Source organism: Cololabis saira, chromosome 21 (genome assembly GCF_033807715.1).
Source record: "Cololabis saira isolate AMF1-May2022 chromosome 21, fColSai1.1, whole genome shotgun sequence".
NCBI lineage: Eukaryota > Metazoa > Chordata > Actinopteri > Beloniformes > Belonidae > Cololabis > Cololabis saira.
The window spans coordinates 1,276,299-1,292,500 of NC_084607.1; the positions used below are offsets into that span (position 1 = coordinate 1,276,299).

The 16,202-nt window shown below is 40.3% G+C and overlaps 1 protein-coding gene across 2 annotated transcripts in view; it reads left to right on the top strand.

Annotated features, from left to right (window-relative positions):
- The window catches only part of casc3 (casc3 exon junction complex subunit), a 29,616-nt gene extending 18,843 nt beyond the window's left edge, over positions 1-10,773 (top strand). Inside the window, exons 7-11 of one of the 2 annotated variants that reach the window (XM_061711554.1) lie at positions 99-904; positions 3,892-4,068; positions 4,303-4,401; positions 5,716-6,179; positions 9,631-10,773. In XM_061711554.1, coding sequence (XP_061567538.1) covers positions 99-904; positions 3,892-4,068; positions 4,303-4,401; positions 5,716-6,113 — 1,480 coding nt within the window. In that variant the 3' untranslated portion in view covers positions 6,114-6,179; positions 9,631-10,773. The remainder of the gene's footprint in view (positions 1-98; positions 905-3,891; positions 4,069-4,302; positions 4,402-5,715; positions 6,180-9,630) is intronic. The other variant, XM_061711555.1, reaches the window with a different exon arrangement.
- The last annotated feature ends 5,429 nt before the right edge of the window (positions 10,774-16,202 follow it).

The window sequence follows — 16,202 nt, forward strand, 5'->3', positions numbered from 1 at the left end:
TATACACACACACATACACACACACGTCCATAGGTACCTGCCAGTATTATTGATAGTATTATTACCTGTCTGTCCTCTGACCGGTACTTTCCCTCCAGCAGGCCGACGCCCCCCCACCGAGACCAGAGGGAGAAGCGTTGGGGGGCGGAGCGTCCGGGCCGGTCCTGGCAGGCCCCGCCCCCTTCCATCCCCCCGTCCTCCTCCTCCTTCCCCCCCCTCTCCTCCTCCCAGCAGCACCGCAGAGCCCCGCCCCCTCGCAGCCGGCCGCCCAATCAGCACCCGGCGCACCCGGCGCCCGCCCCCCAGTACCGGCGGGACGACCCGGACCAGGCCCCGGGCCCGGCGACCCCCAGGGACCGGCAGGGCCCCCGACAACACCCCGACCTATCGGGGGAGAGGGGCGTGGCCAGCCGCGGGGGGCGGGGCCACCCGGGGGGGCGGGGCTCCTCCCGGCCGGTTGATGATGTCATCACGGCCAGGGAGCAGCACACGAACTCTGAGCCCAGCGGGTACCGGGCCGACCTGGGCCCTGGCTCCGCCCCCTCCCCTGGCCCCGCCCCCCAGACGCCCGTGTCATCGGCGCCCTCGGCCCCTCGGGAGGCGTCCCCGCCCCCGGCGGCGGCGGAGCGGCCCGTGGAGAGGAAGTCGTACTCGGCGGCCCGCAGGACTCGCTCGCGGCCCTCGGACCTGGGCAGCAAGCAGGCCTCGGTGGACGAGGCTAACGCCGCTAACGCAGCCCCGCCCGCCGCAGGCTCCTCCCCCAGCAAAGGGGGCGGGGCTAAGAGCTGGGCGGGCGGAGAGGGGGCGGGGCTAGCCGACCTGGACCAGGACGTGGCTCGGCTCAACCTGGCCCGGCAGGGCTGGAGCCAGAACCCCACGTCGTACGTTCGCTCCGAGATGAGAGGTGAGTCCGCCGTCCGTCCGTCCGTCCATCCGTCCCCCAACAGCTGATAGAACCTTTCCTGGGATGGGAATTGGACGTTACTTGCGAAGGGAATCCGATCTTACATGCGAAGGGAACCAGACCTTTTTTGGGGATGGGAATCGAATAGTGATGCACCAATTGTTCGGTAACCGAAATTGTTCGGCCGTAAATCTCAAAAAAAACACTTTGGGTGTTCGGTGGAATAAGTGAGAAAAAAAAACCGAACAATTAATAACGGCGTTGTAAAATAAGGAAATAGACTGGCCGCTCCGTAACGGTTGCACCACAAACATAAATCGTTGGCCGACCAAAAACTAACCACATAAGAATTTTACCAACATTCACCAGGAGGTGGAACCAAAACAACATAATGCTGGAAATTAAAAAATGTTCAGTCTTTTATGTTCAATAAATATTTTCTACCTTGTAATTTTGTAAAAGATTTTTTTCTTTGAAAAGCCTAAATCAAATTTATTTGATTTATGCAATGGTGAAAAAATTGGCAAAATAAATGAAAAACTGTGAAGAACCATGTTCGGTATCGTTTGGTATTCGGCCAAGTGTTTATTATTAGTTTTGGTTTCGGTATCGGCTACAAATTTTAATTTCGGTGCATCACTAGAATCGATGGTCCGTGTATTTCGCGGCCATCCATTTTTTGTTTTCAAATGACAAAATAAAAATAGTGACATAAACCAAAATAATCCGTTCCCCATCTTTTGTTTTGATAATAAAAAACGGAAAACGGATCATTATCCGTTTTCCGTTATCCGATTTCATTGATGTGTTATAAAATCGAAATTGGGAATTAAAACAGCGAGTGGAAAACTCTTTTCTCTATTTCCTATTCGGTTCCAAGGATACTGAAAACAAGGATTGGACAAATGGGGGGATTGCACATGCGCAGTAATACATGAAGAAAGTTGTTTCTGGTTCTTTTGTTCATCAGATTGAAAATTAAAAGTTTTAGATTTTTTTTAATGTTGAAACAGAAAATAAATCAAATATGAAACCTGGGAGTGAAACATGAGTGTAATCTGTCTTCACTCCGTCATGAAACTGCAGTGATTTTGTGACAGTCCGTTCAGCTGCAGCGTCCAATCAATAATCAATAACTCTAACATACTGCCCCCCGTTGGAAACGAACAGGAAATAGAGAAAAGAGTTTTCCACGCTGTTTTAATTCCCAATTTAAATTTTCAAACACATCAATGAAATCGGATAATGGATAACGATCCGTTTTCCGTTTTTTATTATCAAAACAAAAGATGGGAACGGATTATTTTGGATTATTTCTCTATGTTTATTTTGTCATTTCAAAACAAAAAAACCATGGCCGCGAAGTCCGCGGACCATCGAACCTTGCCTGGGTTGGGAATTAGTGATGCACCGAATGTTCGGTAACCGAAATTGTTCGGCCGAAAATAGCAAAAAAAACCACTTTCGATGTTTGGTGGAATAAGTGGGGAAAAAAACGAACAATTGATAACGGCATGTTTAGATGACACAAAAGAAGTGAATAAAACAAAATGAAGAAAAAGAAAAATCAATCCCTTTCCCATATTAATACTTGTATGGGAAAGGGATTGATTTTCTTTTTCTTTATTTTGTTTTATCCACTTCTTTTTCACTTTTTTTACAATGCACTTTAATGTATTAAGTGCATTTTTTTTGTTTTAAAGCTTATGTTACAATTTTTCAGCAGTCAGCTTTAGGTCTAATGTAAGCTCAAAGATGGCCCAAAAAATAATTTAACTAATTTATTTATTTGAAGTTATTGTGCCTTGTTGGTATAGTGTCTGCTGGAATATTTAAAAATGCTGGGAAACTAAAAAATGTTCAGAATTCATGTTCATCGGAAATGGGATGGGAATTGGACGTTACTTGGGATGGGAATCAAACCTTTTTTGGGTTGGGAATCAAACCTTGATTGTGACGGGAATCAAACCTTTTTTGGGACGGGAATCAAACCTTTTTTGGGACGGGAATCGAACTTTTTTGGGACGGGAATCAAACCTTTTTTGGGACGGGAATCAAACCTTTTTTGGGACGGGAATCAAACCTTTTTTGGGACGGGAATCGAACCTTTTTTGGGACGGGAATCGAACCTTTTTTGGGACGGGAATCGAACCTTTTTTGGGATGGGAATCAAACCTTGTTTGGGCTGGGAATCGAACCTTGATTGGGTTGGGAATCAAACCTTGTTTGAGACGGGAATCAAACCTTTTTTGGGATGGGAATCGAACCTTGTTTGGGACGGGAATCGAACCTTGTTTGGGACGGGAATCGAACCTTGTTTGGGTTGGGAATTGAACCTTGTTTGGGTTGGGAATCGAACCTTGTTTGGGACGGGAATCGAACCTTTTTTGGGACGGGAATCGAACCTTTTTTGGGATGGGAATCAAACCTTTTTTGGGACGGGAATCGAACCTTTTTTGGGATGGGAATCAAACCTTGTTTGGGACGGGAATCAAACCTTTTTTGGGACGGGAATCAAACCTTTTTTGGGACGGGAATCAAACCTTTTTTGGGACGGGAATCGAACCTTTTTTGGGATGGGAATCAAACCTTTTTTGGGATGGGAATCGAACCTTGTTTGGGACGGGAATCGAACCTTGTTTGGGACGGGAATCAAACCTTTTTTGGGATGGGAATCAAACCTTTTTTGGGATGGGAATCGAACCTTGTTTGGGACGGGAATCGAACCTTGTTTGGGTTGGGAATCGAACCTTGTTTGGGTTGGGAATCGAACCTTGTTTGGGACGGGAATCGAACCTTGTTTGGGACGGGAATCGAACCTTGTTTGGGTTGGGAATCGAACCTTGTTTGGGACGGGAATCGAACCTTGTTTGGGTTGGGAATCAAACCTTGTTTGGGATGCGAGTGGTATACTGGTTATACTGGATACCTCAGACCCGTGACCCCCCCCTGACCCGTGACCCCCACTAACACTCGTCTCCCCGCAGGCCTCCCCGCCCCCCCGCTGCACCTCTCCGGGGCTCCGCCCCCTTTCTCCAGCATGGAGGAGATGGGCGTCGGCTCCAGCCGGGCCAAGCGCTACTCGTCCCAGCGGCAGAGGGCGGTGCCGGAGCCGGCCCCGCCCCTCCACCTGGGGGTGATGGAGGGACACTACTACGACCCCAGTGAGTATTGATCCCTGATCGGCAGCAGCGTTAGCGGCAGCAGCGTTAGCGGCAGCAGCGTTAGCGGCAGCAGCGTTAGCGGCAGCAGCGTTAGCGGCAGCAGCGTTAGCGGCAGCAGCGTTAGCGGCAGCAGCGTTGGCGGCAGCAGCGTTAGCGGCCGTTTCCTGCCGGATACATGATGACATCACTGTTGTGGAGGGATGTATCTCTCACCTTTCCCACCTGTGTCTCCAGTGTCGTACCAGGGACCAATCTACACCCACGGGGAAGGCCCCGCCCCCATCCCGCCCCAGGGCATGCTGGTCCAGCCGGAGATGCACCTGCCCCACCCCGGTGAGTCCCCCCCCCCCGGGGCTTTTATTCTTTTCTTTTTATTATAAACGGTGGCATCCACAATGATGTCAAACTATTTTCTTAAAAACATCTACGAAATTGTTCTTAACGATATCCTCCAGAGACGCATATATTTAAATTCCAGAATAAGTAAAATATGCACTACCGGTAATGTGAGAGGCAAGTTAGCACTAACATTATTTAGTGGTAATGGTAGAAGTGCTGATTTCTGACAGTTAATCTTAAGGCCACATATTCTACCAAATGTTTCAAAAATAGCAAGCAATGGAGGGATAGAATTAGTTATATCCTCCAAAAATAATATGTCATCAGCATATAAAGAAATAGAATGTTGAGTTTTGTGAATCCTAACAGGACAAATATTGTCATTGATGAGGCAAATAAAAGACTTAAAGGGCTTTTATTCTACTAAAATGTATTCTTCTAAATCCACTGGTGTTATTGGTGAAAAACACCAGAAGAAATGAAGAGGAAAGAAACACTTGCTTTTAGTTTTTTAGAGCAGCATTAATTACACAAATAACAAGAAATTGGTTAAAGGAGGATAATTTAATTAATTCTAAATGGAAGGATCTTGTAAATGACAAATATGGAATGGAAAGAATAACAATGAGACGTAGAAATCAAGTTTATATTTTTGAAGAAAGAAGGAAAAATGGGTGAGTTAACGATAAACAACAGCCTAATGACCCATAACATTTTATTGTGTATGTTTTGTCTCTGAATACGTTTATACTTCTGTCCATGTAGTTATTCGAGGAATGTTGAGCCGCATTTTGTAATAAACGTCCAAAATGTAATAACCTTTTCATTTAATTTTGTAATAAAGACACATTTTGTAATAAACTATCCCATTTTGTAATAAATTTTGTTATTGCATTTTGAGAAGATTATTATAAAATGCACTTACAACTTTTTTATTTTCTAGGAAACGTAATAACATGGTGCATTATTTAATAATACCTGTTATTGTTGTTTGTTTAACAATTAATTTATACAAGAGTGACTTTTGTTGTTTTTTATGCAATTTCACTTAGAGTTATGTAGCCCAATAAATCTATGTATAAAACTCCAAATATAACTTTAGTTTGGAATTATACAGGCCAATATCAAACAAATAAACTCTGCTTTAGAATTTTTATTACATAAAGGTCCATGTTATTACATTTTCTAGAGAAGAAAAAAGTTGCAAGTGCATTTTGTAATAATCTTCTCAGAATGTAATAACTTATTACAAAATGCGGCTCAACAAGGTGTGTTTGGCTAGCGCTAACACCCCCCGTGTCCCCGCAGGGCTCCACCCCCACCAATCCGGAGGCCCCATCACTAGCCCCGCCCTCTACGGCGGCCCGCCCGTCTCCCTGTCGCCGGGGCAACCGCAGCAGCTGCTGCCGGCCCCCTTCTACCCGCCGCCGGGCGTGGTGACGTTCCCGTACCCGGCCATGTACCCGTCCCCGCCGGTGCACCACGCGGTGCACGCGCGGCAGCTGGAGCTGCTGCCCCCGGGGGGGGCGGGCAGCCACAGCGAGGAAGTGGTGCAGCAGGTGCAGCAGCAGGTCACCTACGGCGGCGTCACCTACTACGACACCATGCAGCAGCAGCAGCAGCCCAAGCCCTCGCCGCCGCGCCGCACCTCGCAGCCCGTCACCGTCAAGCCCCCGCCGCCCGAGGTGCCCTTCGCCTCCGAGTGACCCGGTACCCGCCCCCCCACCGCCCACGGCCCGGCCTCAGCCCCGCCCCCCGACCCGGCCTGTCCGGTGAGTGGTGTGTGTGTGTGTGTGCGTGTGCGTGTGTGTATACACGTGTGTGTGTTAGGGCTGGGCGATATATCGAGATTTTAATATATATCGATATATTTTCAAACGCGATATGGCACGAGACAATATCGTTTATATCGATTAAAAAAAAATATATATATATATATATATTTTTTTTTTATTTAGATATAGCTTATTTTGTGACAAATTGACTTGAATGTTTTATTTGAGATTTGCACAAATGTTTTGTTATTTGCACAACTGTCAACCTCAGTGGAAAAGTCTGCCTGTTACTGTCTACATTGTATTAATTACAGTGTATTTTAATTTAATTGTTATGCAGGAAAGGGATATTTGTTTTATTTTATTGAAGAAGCATTTTTATTCTATATATGCAGGCAGTTTATTTTTATTTATTTATTTGTGACATTTGGCACGAGGCTTTGTATTAAAACTTTTTAAGGGTTTGCATCAGAAAAAAATGAAGCTAACAGAGATGCTAACAGAGATGCTAACAGAGATGCTAACAGAGATGCTATGCTATAATGCTTTGGGGGAAACCCCAATTATGGCACAGAAAAAATATCGATATATATCGAGTATCAACATTCAGCTAGAAAATATCCAGATATAACTTTTGGTCCCTAGTATATGTCTGTGTATACGTGTGTACGTGTGTATATGTGTCTGTGTGTGTACGTCTGTGTAAATATTAGGGATGTCCTGATACCATTTTTTTCACACCGAGTACGAGTATTTTAATTTGTGTACTCGCCGATACCGAGTACCGATCCGATACTTCTACCACAAAAATAACTAGGCTTAAAATGCAATGAATTGGAAGACAGGTTTTATTTGGAAGAGAAATTCTATTTTAAACAAAACTCAGCCGGCCGGTCTTTCCTCCGCGCTTTAGTCTCATCACAGGAACATCAACTGAGCATGTGCGGGGCTTCACCTGAACTGAGCATGTGCAGTGCTTCACCTGAAGCCGTCCGTGTGAAACAACATAAACAATCAAATAGAATTTATAAAACAGGCTAAATTAAATGATGTTACACACTCTTGTACAGTAGGTGGTGGTATATGCTCCTTATAGTTGGTTACAATCCACCAATAAAACAGAAGAAGAAGAAGATAAACAATCCCATTGCTACAGTCCGGTTATATAGAGTGACAGACTGTGGGCTGTCGGCGCAGCTAACGTGGCTAACCGGCTAACGGCTAACCGGAATGTAACAATGGGATTGTTTATGTTGTACTGTGGGTTACGTGGAGTGTTTAATAAAGTTCCCTGTGAGTAAGGGTAATACTCCACCGTCCAGTTTGTATACCGTAATTAAGGAAGATAGAATTTACTGAAACATGGAACAGCCTGGCTGAGCAGCAGCTCTGCTGCTGCTCAGCCAGGCTGCACACTGACCCGGGGAGCCGCGGGGCGGCTCAACATCTCCCCCTAGTGGCGCTAACTAGAGGTGGGTGCAATTCATCGATGTGTCGGTGAATCGCAAAAAATGAAAAATACATGTCAAATGTTCAAAAAACCTTGTTATTTACTTAATGAGTGTTGTTAGAGGAACTGAGGTAATTGATTGGCTATTTATTTACAAATGTAGCCACAGATGAAGACAAAATCAATCTTGTATGGAAAAAAGCATTAAAAATCACAATAATCCAAGAATTGTGGCACCAAGAATCGAATCGAATCGACAATCGTTATAATCGAAGAATCGAAGCTCCAATAATCGAAATCGAATCGTGAGGTTCCCTTGTTTGCACACCCCTACTATGTATATAACGCCCATGTATACGTGTGTGTATACGTCTGTGTGTGTGTGTGTGTGTGTGTATACGTGTGTGTGTGTGTGTGTGTGTATACGTGTGTGTGTATACGCGTGTGTGTGTGTATATACGTGTGTGTGTATACGTGTGTATATACGTGTGTGTGTGTATACGTGTGTGTGTATACGTGTGTGTGTATACGCGTGTGTGTGTGTGTGTATACGTGTGTGTGTGTGTGTGTGTGTATACGTGTGTGTGTATACGCGTGTGTGTGTGTGTGTGTGTGTATACGTGTGTGTGTATACGTGTGTATATACGTGTGTGTGTGTATACGTGTGTGTGTATACGTGTGTGTGTATACGCGTGTGTGTGTGTGTGTATACGTGTGTGTGTGTATACGTGTGTGTGTATACGTGTGTGTGTGTATACGTGTGTGTGTATACGTGTGTGTGTATACGCGTGTGTGTGTGTGTGTATACGTGTGTGTGTATACGTGTGTATATACGTGTGTGTGTGTGTATACGTGTGTGTGTATACGTGTGTATATACGTGTGTGTGTGTGTGTATACGTGTGTGTGTATACGTCTATGTCAGTGTTTCCCCTGGAATTGTTTTCAGGCCCGGTGGTACCACCGAAAACAAACAAACAGACGAGGCTCGTGGGACGGCGTGTTGGACATGTGACATGTAGCAATATAACAAAGTTTTACATTAAAAATCATTGTAGGCCTATATTGCTGAATTATATCACTTCAATGAAATCATTAGATTTAATCTAACCTTTAACCAAAGTGTCCTGGGCCTGAAAGGTCTGACCAATATGAGCATTGATCTGTTCTAGATATTTCAGAGGGATCTCTATGAAAACCCTCTGGTTCTCTTTTAAGAGAACCTCAGGACCGCAGAGAACGTTGATATTTTTAAAAGGAGGCTCAAGACACACCTTTTTAGCTTGGCTTTTATCTTATCTCATTTATCTAGTCTTTTCAGCTATTTATTGTATCTATTGTATTTACTTTTTTTTTTTTAAATCTTTTTTATTATCTTTAAACCTTTAATCCATTTTAGTGACTTTGTATTTTATGTTATTTATTATTCATCTTAAGTTTTGTATAGATTTTTCTAAAATTTTACACTTTTTAGGCATTTTTTTTACTCTCTTTTAATCCTTTAGTTTTTAGCTCCAGTGTTTCCTCAGGGGGGTCGTTCACACTGGGAGGTGTGCCTGCTCCGCCCATGGGGGTGTCGTCATGGGGATCCCTCAGGCCTGGGTAGCTGGGGGGGGGCTCCACCTTCTGTGTGGGGTCTGCCCCGGTCTGTCCGGGTTGGGGGGGTCTCTGTGGGGATGCTTCTGGTGGTCGTGGTCGGTGGAGCTTCTCAGTGTGGACGGCCACCCATAGGTAGTGTTTTCCTCACCTGGATCGTTAGTGCTAAGCCATGTCACCAGTCCACTTACTGTGTGTGTGTGTGTGTGTGTGTGTGTGTGTGTGTGTGTGTGAGTGTGAGTGAGTGTCTGGGGAAAAATGAACCTTTAGTGGTTCTAGTGGAAAGACAATCTATTGCAACTAACTGTTCATGCTGTTTTCATGCTGTTTTCATGCTTTTTCATGCTGTTTTCATGCTGTTTTCATGCTGTTTTCATGCTGTTTTCATGCTTCCATGTCTGCAGGAGCCGGGTGGGAGGAGCTACAGGGGCGGGACGCCGCAGAGGCGGAGCCTCGTGGAGGCGGAGCCTCGCCGGCCGACGACGACAACTTTCCTTCTTCCCCAAGCAGCGAATATCACGAGCAGCGCCGGGGGCGGAGCCTCGCTATCACGGGGCGGAGCCTCACTGGCCGGGGGCGGAGCCTCCCCTGACGGGGGCGGAGCCTCGCCGTCGCCACGGAGCCTGAGATGATTCCAGAAATATTCCAGCTGTTGTAGATTCCACAAGTTTCTAACATCGACCGCAGGCCTAAGCCCCGCCCACGCCGTGATGTCATCACAGCGCCGCCCCCCCCGACCCGGAACCTCCAACGACCTTGTCGGTCGCCGTCGGCGACGGAGAGATTTGATTTAGCGACGTAGCATCGAGCTGCTGCCTCCGGCTCCGTTTCTGTTTCTGTTTAAACCCAACCAGAGCCGTTTCCAGCTGAACCGGGGGGAGGGGGGGGCAACGGTCGCCATGGAAACGGAGGACAAACCGTCTTCACTCGTCCCAAACCGACGTCTCGGTTTAAACGGTTTAAAGGTCAGAAGTCAAGAGTCCTACAGAATATTCTAGAAGTCACCAGTGATGTTTCAGGATGTTTCGGTTCCGGTTATTTCCGGAGGCCCCGCCCCCAAAACCCCCCAAGACTTTTGTTTTGAAATGTTTATTGAATCTGAAAATCTAGAATTTCTTTGTAAACTAAAAATGTCCTTTAGAAAATATTGAAATTGAAGGAACTAATGACAGAACGTGTTTTTTTTACTCTCAACTTCAGTTTAAACGTTTAGAAAACGTCACTTTTGTCTAGTTTTGTCCTGGAGACGGTCCTGGTCCTGGTTTAGTCCAGGTTCTGGTTCTAGTTCTAGTCCTGGAGACGGTCCTGCTTCAGGTCCAGGTTCAGGACCTGGTCCTGGTCCTGGTTCTGGTCCTGGTCCAGGACCAGATCCTGGAGACGGCTCTGGTTCTGGTTCTTGTTTTCTAAGTGTATTTTTTAAAAGCAGCAGATTCAGGTTTGTCTTGTTTTGTCCGACAGGAACGACCGTCGTTATAAATGTTTTAGTTTAAACTTTCCGTACAGATGTTTGTTGTTTTGGTGTCTGATCATTAAAGTGGTTCCTCTCAGTCCTCTCTTTAGTATTATTATTATTATTATTATTATTATTATTATTATTATTATTACTACTATTATTATTACTATTATTATTAACATTATTATTATTATTATTACTACTATTATTATTATTATTGGTAACACTTTACAATAAGGGTCCCTTAATTAACGTTAGTTAATGCATTATTAAGCATTAATTAACAGTTTAATAATAGTTAAATAACCATTATTATGTATTACTTAACATTAATTAGCATATTAGTTAATGCATTAATAAACAGTTAATTAATGCATTATTAAGCATTAATTAACAGTTTAATAATAGTTAAATAACCATTATTATGTATTACTTAACATTAATTAGCATATTAGTTAATGCATTAATTAACAGTTAGTTAATGCATTATTAAGCATTAATTAACAGTTTAATAATAGTTAAATAACCATTATTATGTATTACTTAACATTAATTACCATATTAGTTAATGCATTAATAAACAGTTAATTAATGCCTACTGCTCAGAGTTAATTAATACATTAGTAAGCATTAATAAACGTTACATGATGTAATTATTTATCCTTATGTATGCATTACTTAGTATTAAGTAATACATTAGTTAATACATAAGTAAAACGTTAATAATGTCCCTAGTAATCATTTACTAATGGTGTTTATTTGGAGTGAATATGCATTAAGTAACAGCTACCTAATACATCTACTAATCATTCGCTAATGGTGTACATGTTTACTGGATGGGCATTATTAAACAACTATTTAGAGTCTTAAGTAATCATTTCCTAATGGTGCTGTGTATGTTATCAGGTAGCTTACCTGACCTTATGAACGGTAACCTGACATAAACCTTAATAAATGTATAGGAGTGGCTCATAACCATTACTTAACCATTAGTAAAGGCTTGCTGGACCCTTATTGTAAAGTGTAACACATTTATCCCTTAGGTAACACATTATTAATGCTTAACTGCCTCATAAGCATTACTTAACCATAATTAACCATTAGTAAATACTATTCTGGACCCTTATTGTAAAGTGTAACACATTTATCCCTTAGGTAACACATATATATATATATATATATATATATATATATATATATATATATATATATATATGTATATATGTATGTATGTATGTATATATATATATATATATATATATATATATATATATATATATATATGTTGTATACATATAACAAATGTTATCTGTTAAAATCTGTTTTATTTTGTTTTAAATAAAAAGTGTAAACTTCTTTATATGTGATTGCTTAATTTACTAATGGTTAATTATGGTTAAGTAATACTTATGAGGCAGTTAAGCATTAATAATGTGTTACCTAAGGGATAAATGTGTTACACTTTACAATAAGGGTCCAGAATAGTATTTACTAATGGTTAATTATGGTTAAGTAATGCTTATGAGGCAGTTAAGCATTAATAATGTGTTACCTAAGGGATACATGTGTTACACTTTACAATAAGGGTCCAGCAAGCCTTTACTAATGGTTAAGTAATGGTTATGAGCCACTCCTATACATTTATTAAGGTTTATGTCAGGTTACCGTTCATAAGGTCAGGTAAGCTACCTGATAACATACACAGCACCATTAGGAAATGATTACTTAAGACTCTAAATAGTTGTTTAATAATGCCCATCCAGTAAACATGTACACCATTAGCGAATGATTAGTAGATGTATTAGGTAGCTGTTACTTAATGCTTATTCACTCCAAATAAACACCATTAGTAAATGATTACTAGGGACATTATTAACGTTTTACTTATGTATTAACTAATGTATTACTTAATACTAAGTAATGCATACATAAGGATAAATAATTACATCATGTAACGTTTATTAATGCTTACTAATGTATTAATTAACTCTGAGCAGTAGGCATTAATTAACTGTTTATTAATGCATTAACTAATATGCTAATTAATGTTAAGTAATACATAATAATGGTTATTTAACTATTATTACACTGTTAATTAATGCTTAATAATGCATTAACTAACTGTTTATTAATGCATTAACTAATATGCTAATTAATGTTAAGTAATACATAATAATGGTTATTTAACTATTATTAAACTGTTAATTAATGCTTAATAATGCATTAACTAACGTTAATTAAGGGACCCTTATTGTAAAGTGTTACCTTATTATTATTATTATTACTATTATTATTATTATTATTATTATTACTATTATCATTATTACTAGTATTATTATTATTATTATTACTATTATTATTATTATCATTACTACTATTATTATTGTTATTATTATTATTACTATTATTATTATCATTACTACTATTATTATTACTATTATTATTATTACTATTATTAATATTATTATAATTAATATTATTATTATTCAATCAGGCTCATTATTATTATTACTATTATTATTATTATTTGGATAAACTGAGCCCAGGTTGGGGATCTTAACGGTTATTTTTACGCCTGAAAAAATATAAAAACTTAATAAAGTGACATATTAACAGCGCTACAGCGGAAATTAAAACAGCTTTTGTCTCTCAGCTTCATGATTTAGTGGTGGTGCTGAAAGTAGGAGTAGGGGGAGGATTGGGACAGAAACCTGGGGAAACAAATGCAAATAAAATAAAAAAAAACAATTTAAGAATAGAAAAAAAAAACAAGAATAACGGCGCAGCCGGAAAAAAAATAAATACAATTTAAAAAAAAAAAGAAAAATGGCGTGGCCGGAAAAAAATACAAATAAAATCCCTTCTTTTTTTGGGCTAGTGGTAGAAAAGTAGGGGAGTATTGGGATTGGGCCGTGGACACCTGGACGGACCAGGTGTCGCATGCACGGAAACACCTGGACGGAAACACCTGGACGGAAACACCTGGACAGAAACACCTGGACGGAAACACCTGGACAGAAACACCTGGACAGAAACACCTGCACGGAAACACCTGGACGGAAACACCTGGACAGAAACACCTGCACGGAAACACCTGGACGGAAACACCTGGACGGAAACACCTGGACGGAAACACCTGGACGGACGGAAACACCTGGACGGAAACACCTGGACGGAAACACCTGGACGGAAACACCTGGACGGACAGAAACACCTGGACGGACAGAAACACCTGGACGGACAGAAACACCTGCACGGAAACACCTGGACGGAAACACCTGCACGGACAGAAACACCTGCACGGACAGAAACACCTGCACGGACAGAAACACCTGGACAGAAACACCTGGACGGACGGAAACACCTGGACGGAAACACCTGCACGGACAGACCTGGGTTAATGTGGCGTAACCACGGCAACGGGCCGGTGATTGATTGATTGACAGCAGCCTCAGCACAGAGAGGATTTAACTACGTTACGTTTATGAATAAAACATTTACTCATTACTGAGAAGCTCAAAATGCTACAGTTTGATAATTAAACAGAAATAATAAAGTCAAGATAAAAGGGATAAAAAGTCAAGACGTGGCAGAAAAGAGAATAAAACAATTAAAAACATTAATTAAAACAACATTGTTTAGGGATTAAATGTTTTACTAAAAGGGTTTTCCAGGTGAAATATTTGATGTAGGAAAGAAGGAGCAGCGACCGCTGGGGGCCACTAGGGGGCCCCAGATCCAGACCTGCAGGTCCAGATCCAGACCTGCAGGTCCTCTACAGACCACTAGGGTCCAGATCCAGACCTGCAGGTCCTCTACAGACCCCCCCCAGGAGGACCAGCCCCCCCCAGGAGGACCAGCCCCCCCCCAGACCCCTCCATTCCCGGGAGCGCCTCTGTCGTCAGGGATTTTTCAATTCCCATCAATTTTTACAACCACCGCAAATAAACTGCGCCTGCGCGCTCCCGCCCGCCGCGGCCGCGGGAGCGCGCAGCTGCAGCAGAACTGTATGGAAAACCCTCTAACATTTACTGACCGGAAAACCCTCTAACATTTACTAACCGGAAAACCCTTTAACATTTACTAACCGGAAAACCCTTTAACATTTACTGACCGGAATTAACAAGCAGATATTTACAACTGCATTCTGACTAGTCAAAACTCTCATTCAAGATATCTGTCAGTACATTTTAAAGAATACAAGAAAAATTTGATTAAAAAAGATAGAAAGAAAAAAACTAAATAGAAAAAAAAGAAAAATTTAATTAAAAAAGATAGAAAAAAAGAAAAGAAAAACAGCGCGACCGGAAAAAAAGAATACAAATAAAATAAAAACAACAATTTAAAAATAGAAAAAATAAATAAATAAAAAGAAATAAATAGAAAATAAATAAATAAACATAATAATAACGGCACGGCGGAAAAACAATTAATACAATTAAAAAAAAAGAAGAAAAAAAAATAGAAAAAAAAGAAAAGAAAAACACTGTGACCGGAAAAACAAATACTAACAAAATAAAAAAATAAAAAATAGAAAAAAAAATAAAAATAAACAAGAATAACGGCGCGGCCGGAAAAAAAGAAAATACAATTTAATTTTTTTTAAAAAAAGAAATAGAAAAAAAAAGAAAAGAAAAATGGCATGGCTGGAAAAAAAACAAAAAAATACAAATAAAATAAAAAAAACTATTTAAAAATAGAAAAAAACTAAATAAATAAATAAACATAAGAATAACGGCGCGGCCGGAAAAAAAATACAATTTAAAAGATGTTTTAAAAAAGAAATAGAAAAAAAAAGAAAAAAAGGCGTGGCCTGAAAAAAAAAAAAATACAAATAAAAAAAAAGAAAAATTAAATTAAAAAAGATAGAAAAAAACTAAATAGAAAAAAAAGAAAAGAAGAACAGCGCGGCCAGAAAAAAGAAATACTAATAAAATAAAAAAAACTGTTTAAAAATAGAAAAAAACTAAATAGAAAAAAAATAAATAAATAAACATAAGAATAACGGCGCGGCCGAAAAAATAAATACAATTAAAAAAAATTAATAAATAAATAAATAAATAGAAAAAAGAAAAACGGCGTGGCCGGAAAAAAATACAAATAAAATTAAAAAAAAAATTAAAAATAGAAAAAATAAATAAATAAATAAAAAGAAATAAATATAAAATAAATAAATTAATAAATAAACATAAGAATAACGGCGCGGCCGGAAAAAAAAATACAATTTAACAAAAGAAAAAAATAGAAATAGAAAAAAAAAAAAGAAAAACAGCGCTGCCGGAAAAAAAATTACAAATAAAATAAAAAAACACAATTTAAAAACAGAAAAAAACTAAATAAATAAATAAATAAACATAAGAATAACGGCGCGGCCGGAAAAAAATAAATAAATACAATAAAAAAAAATTAAAAAAAAATATTTAAAAAAGAAAAGAAAAACGGCGTGGCCAGAAAAAGAAAAATACAAATAAAAAAAAGAAAATTTTAATTAAAAAAGATAGAAAAAAAAAGAAAAACAGCGCG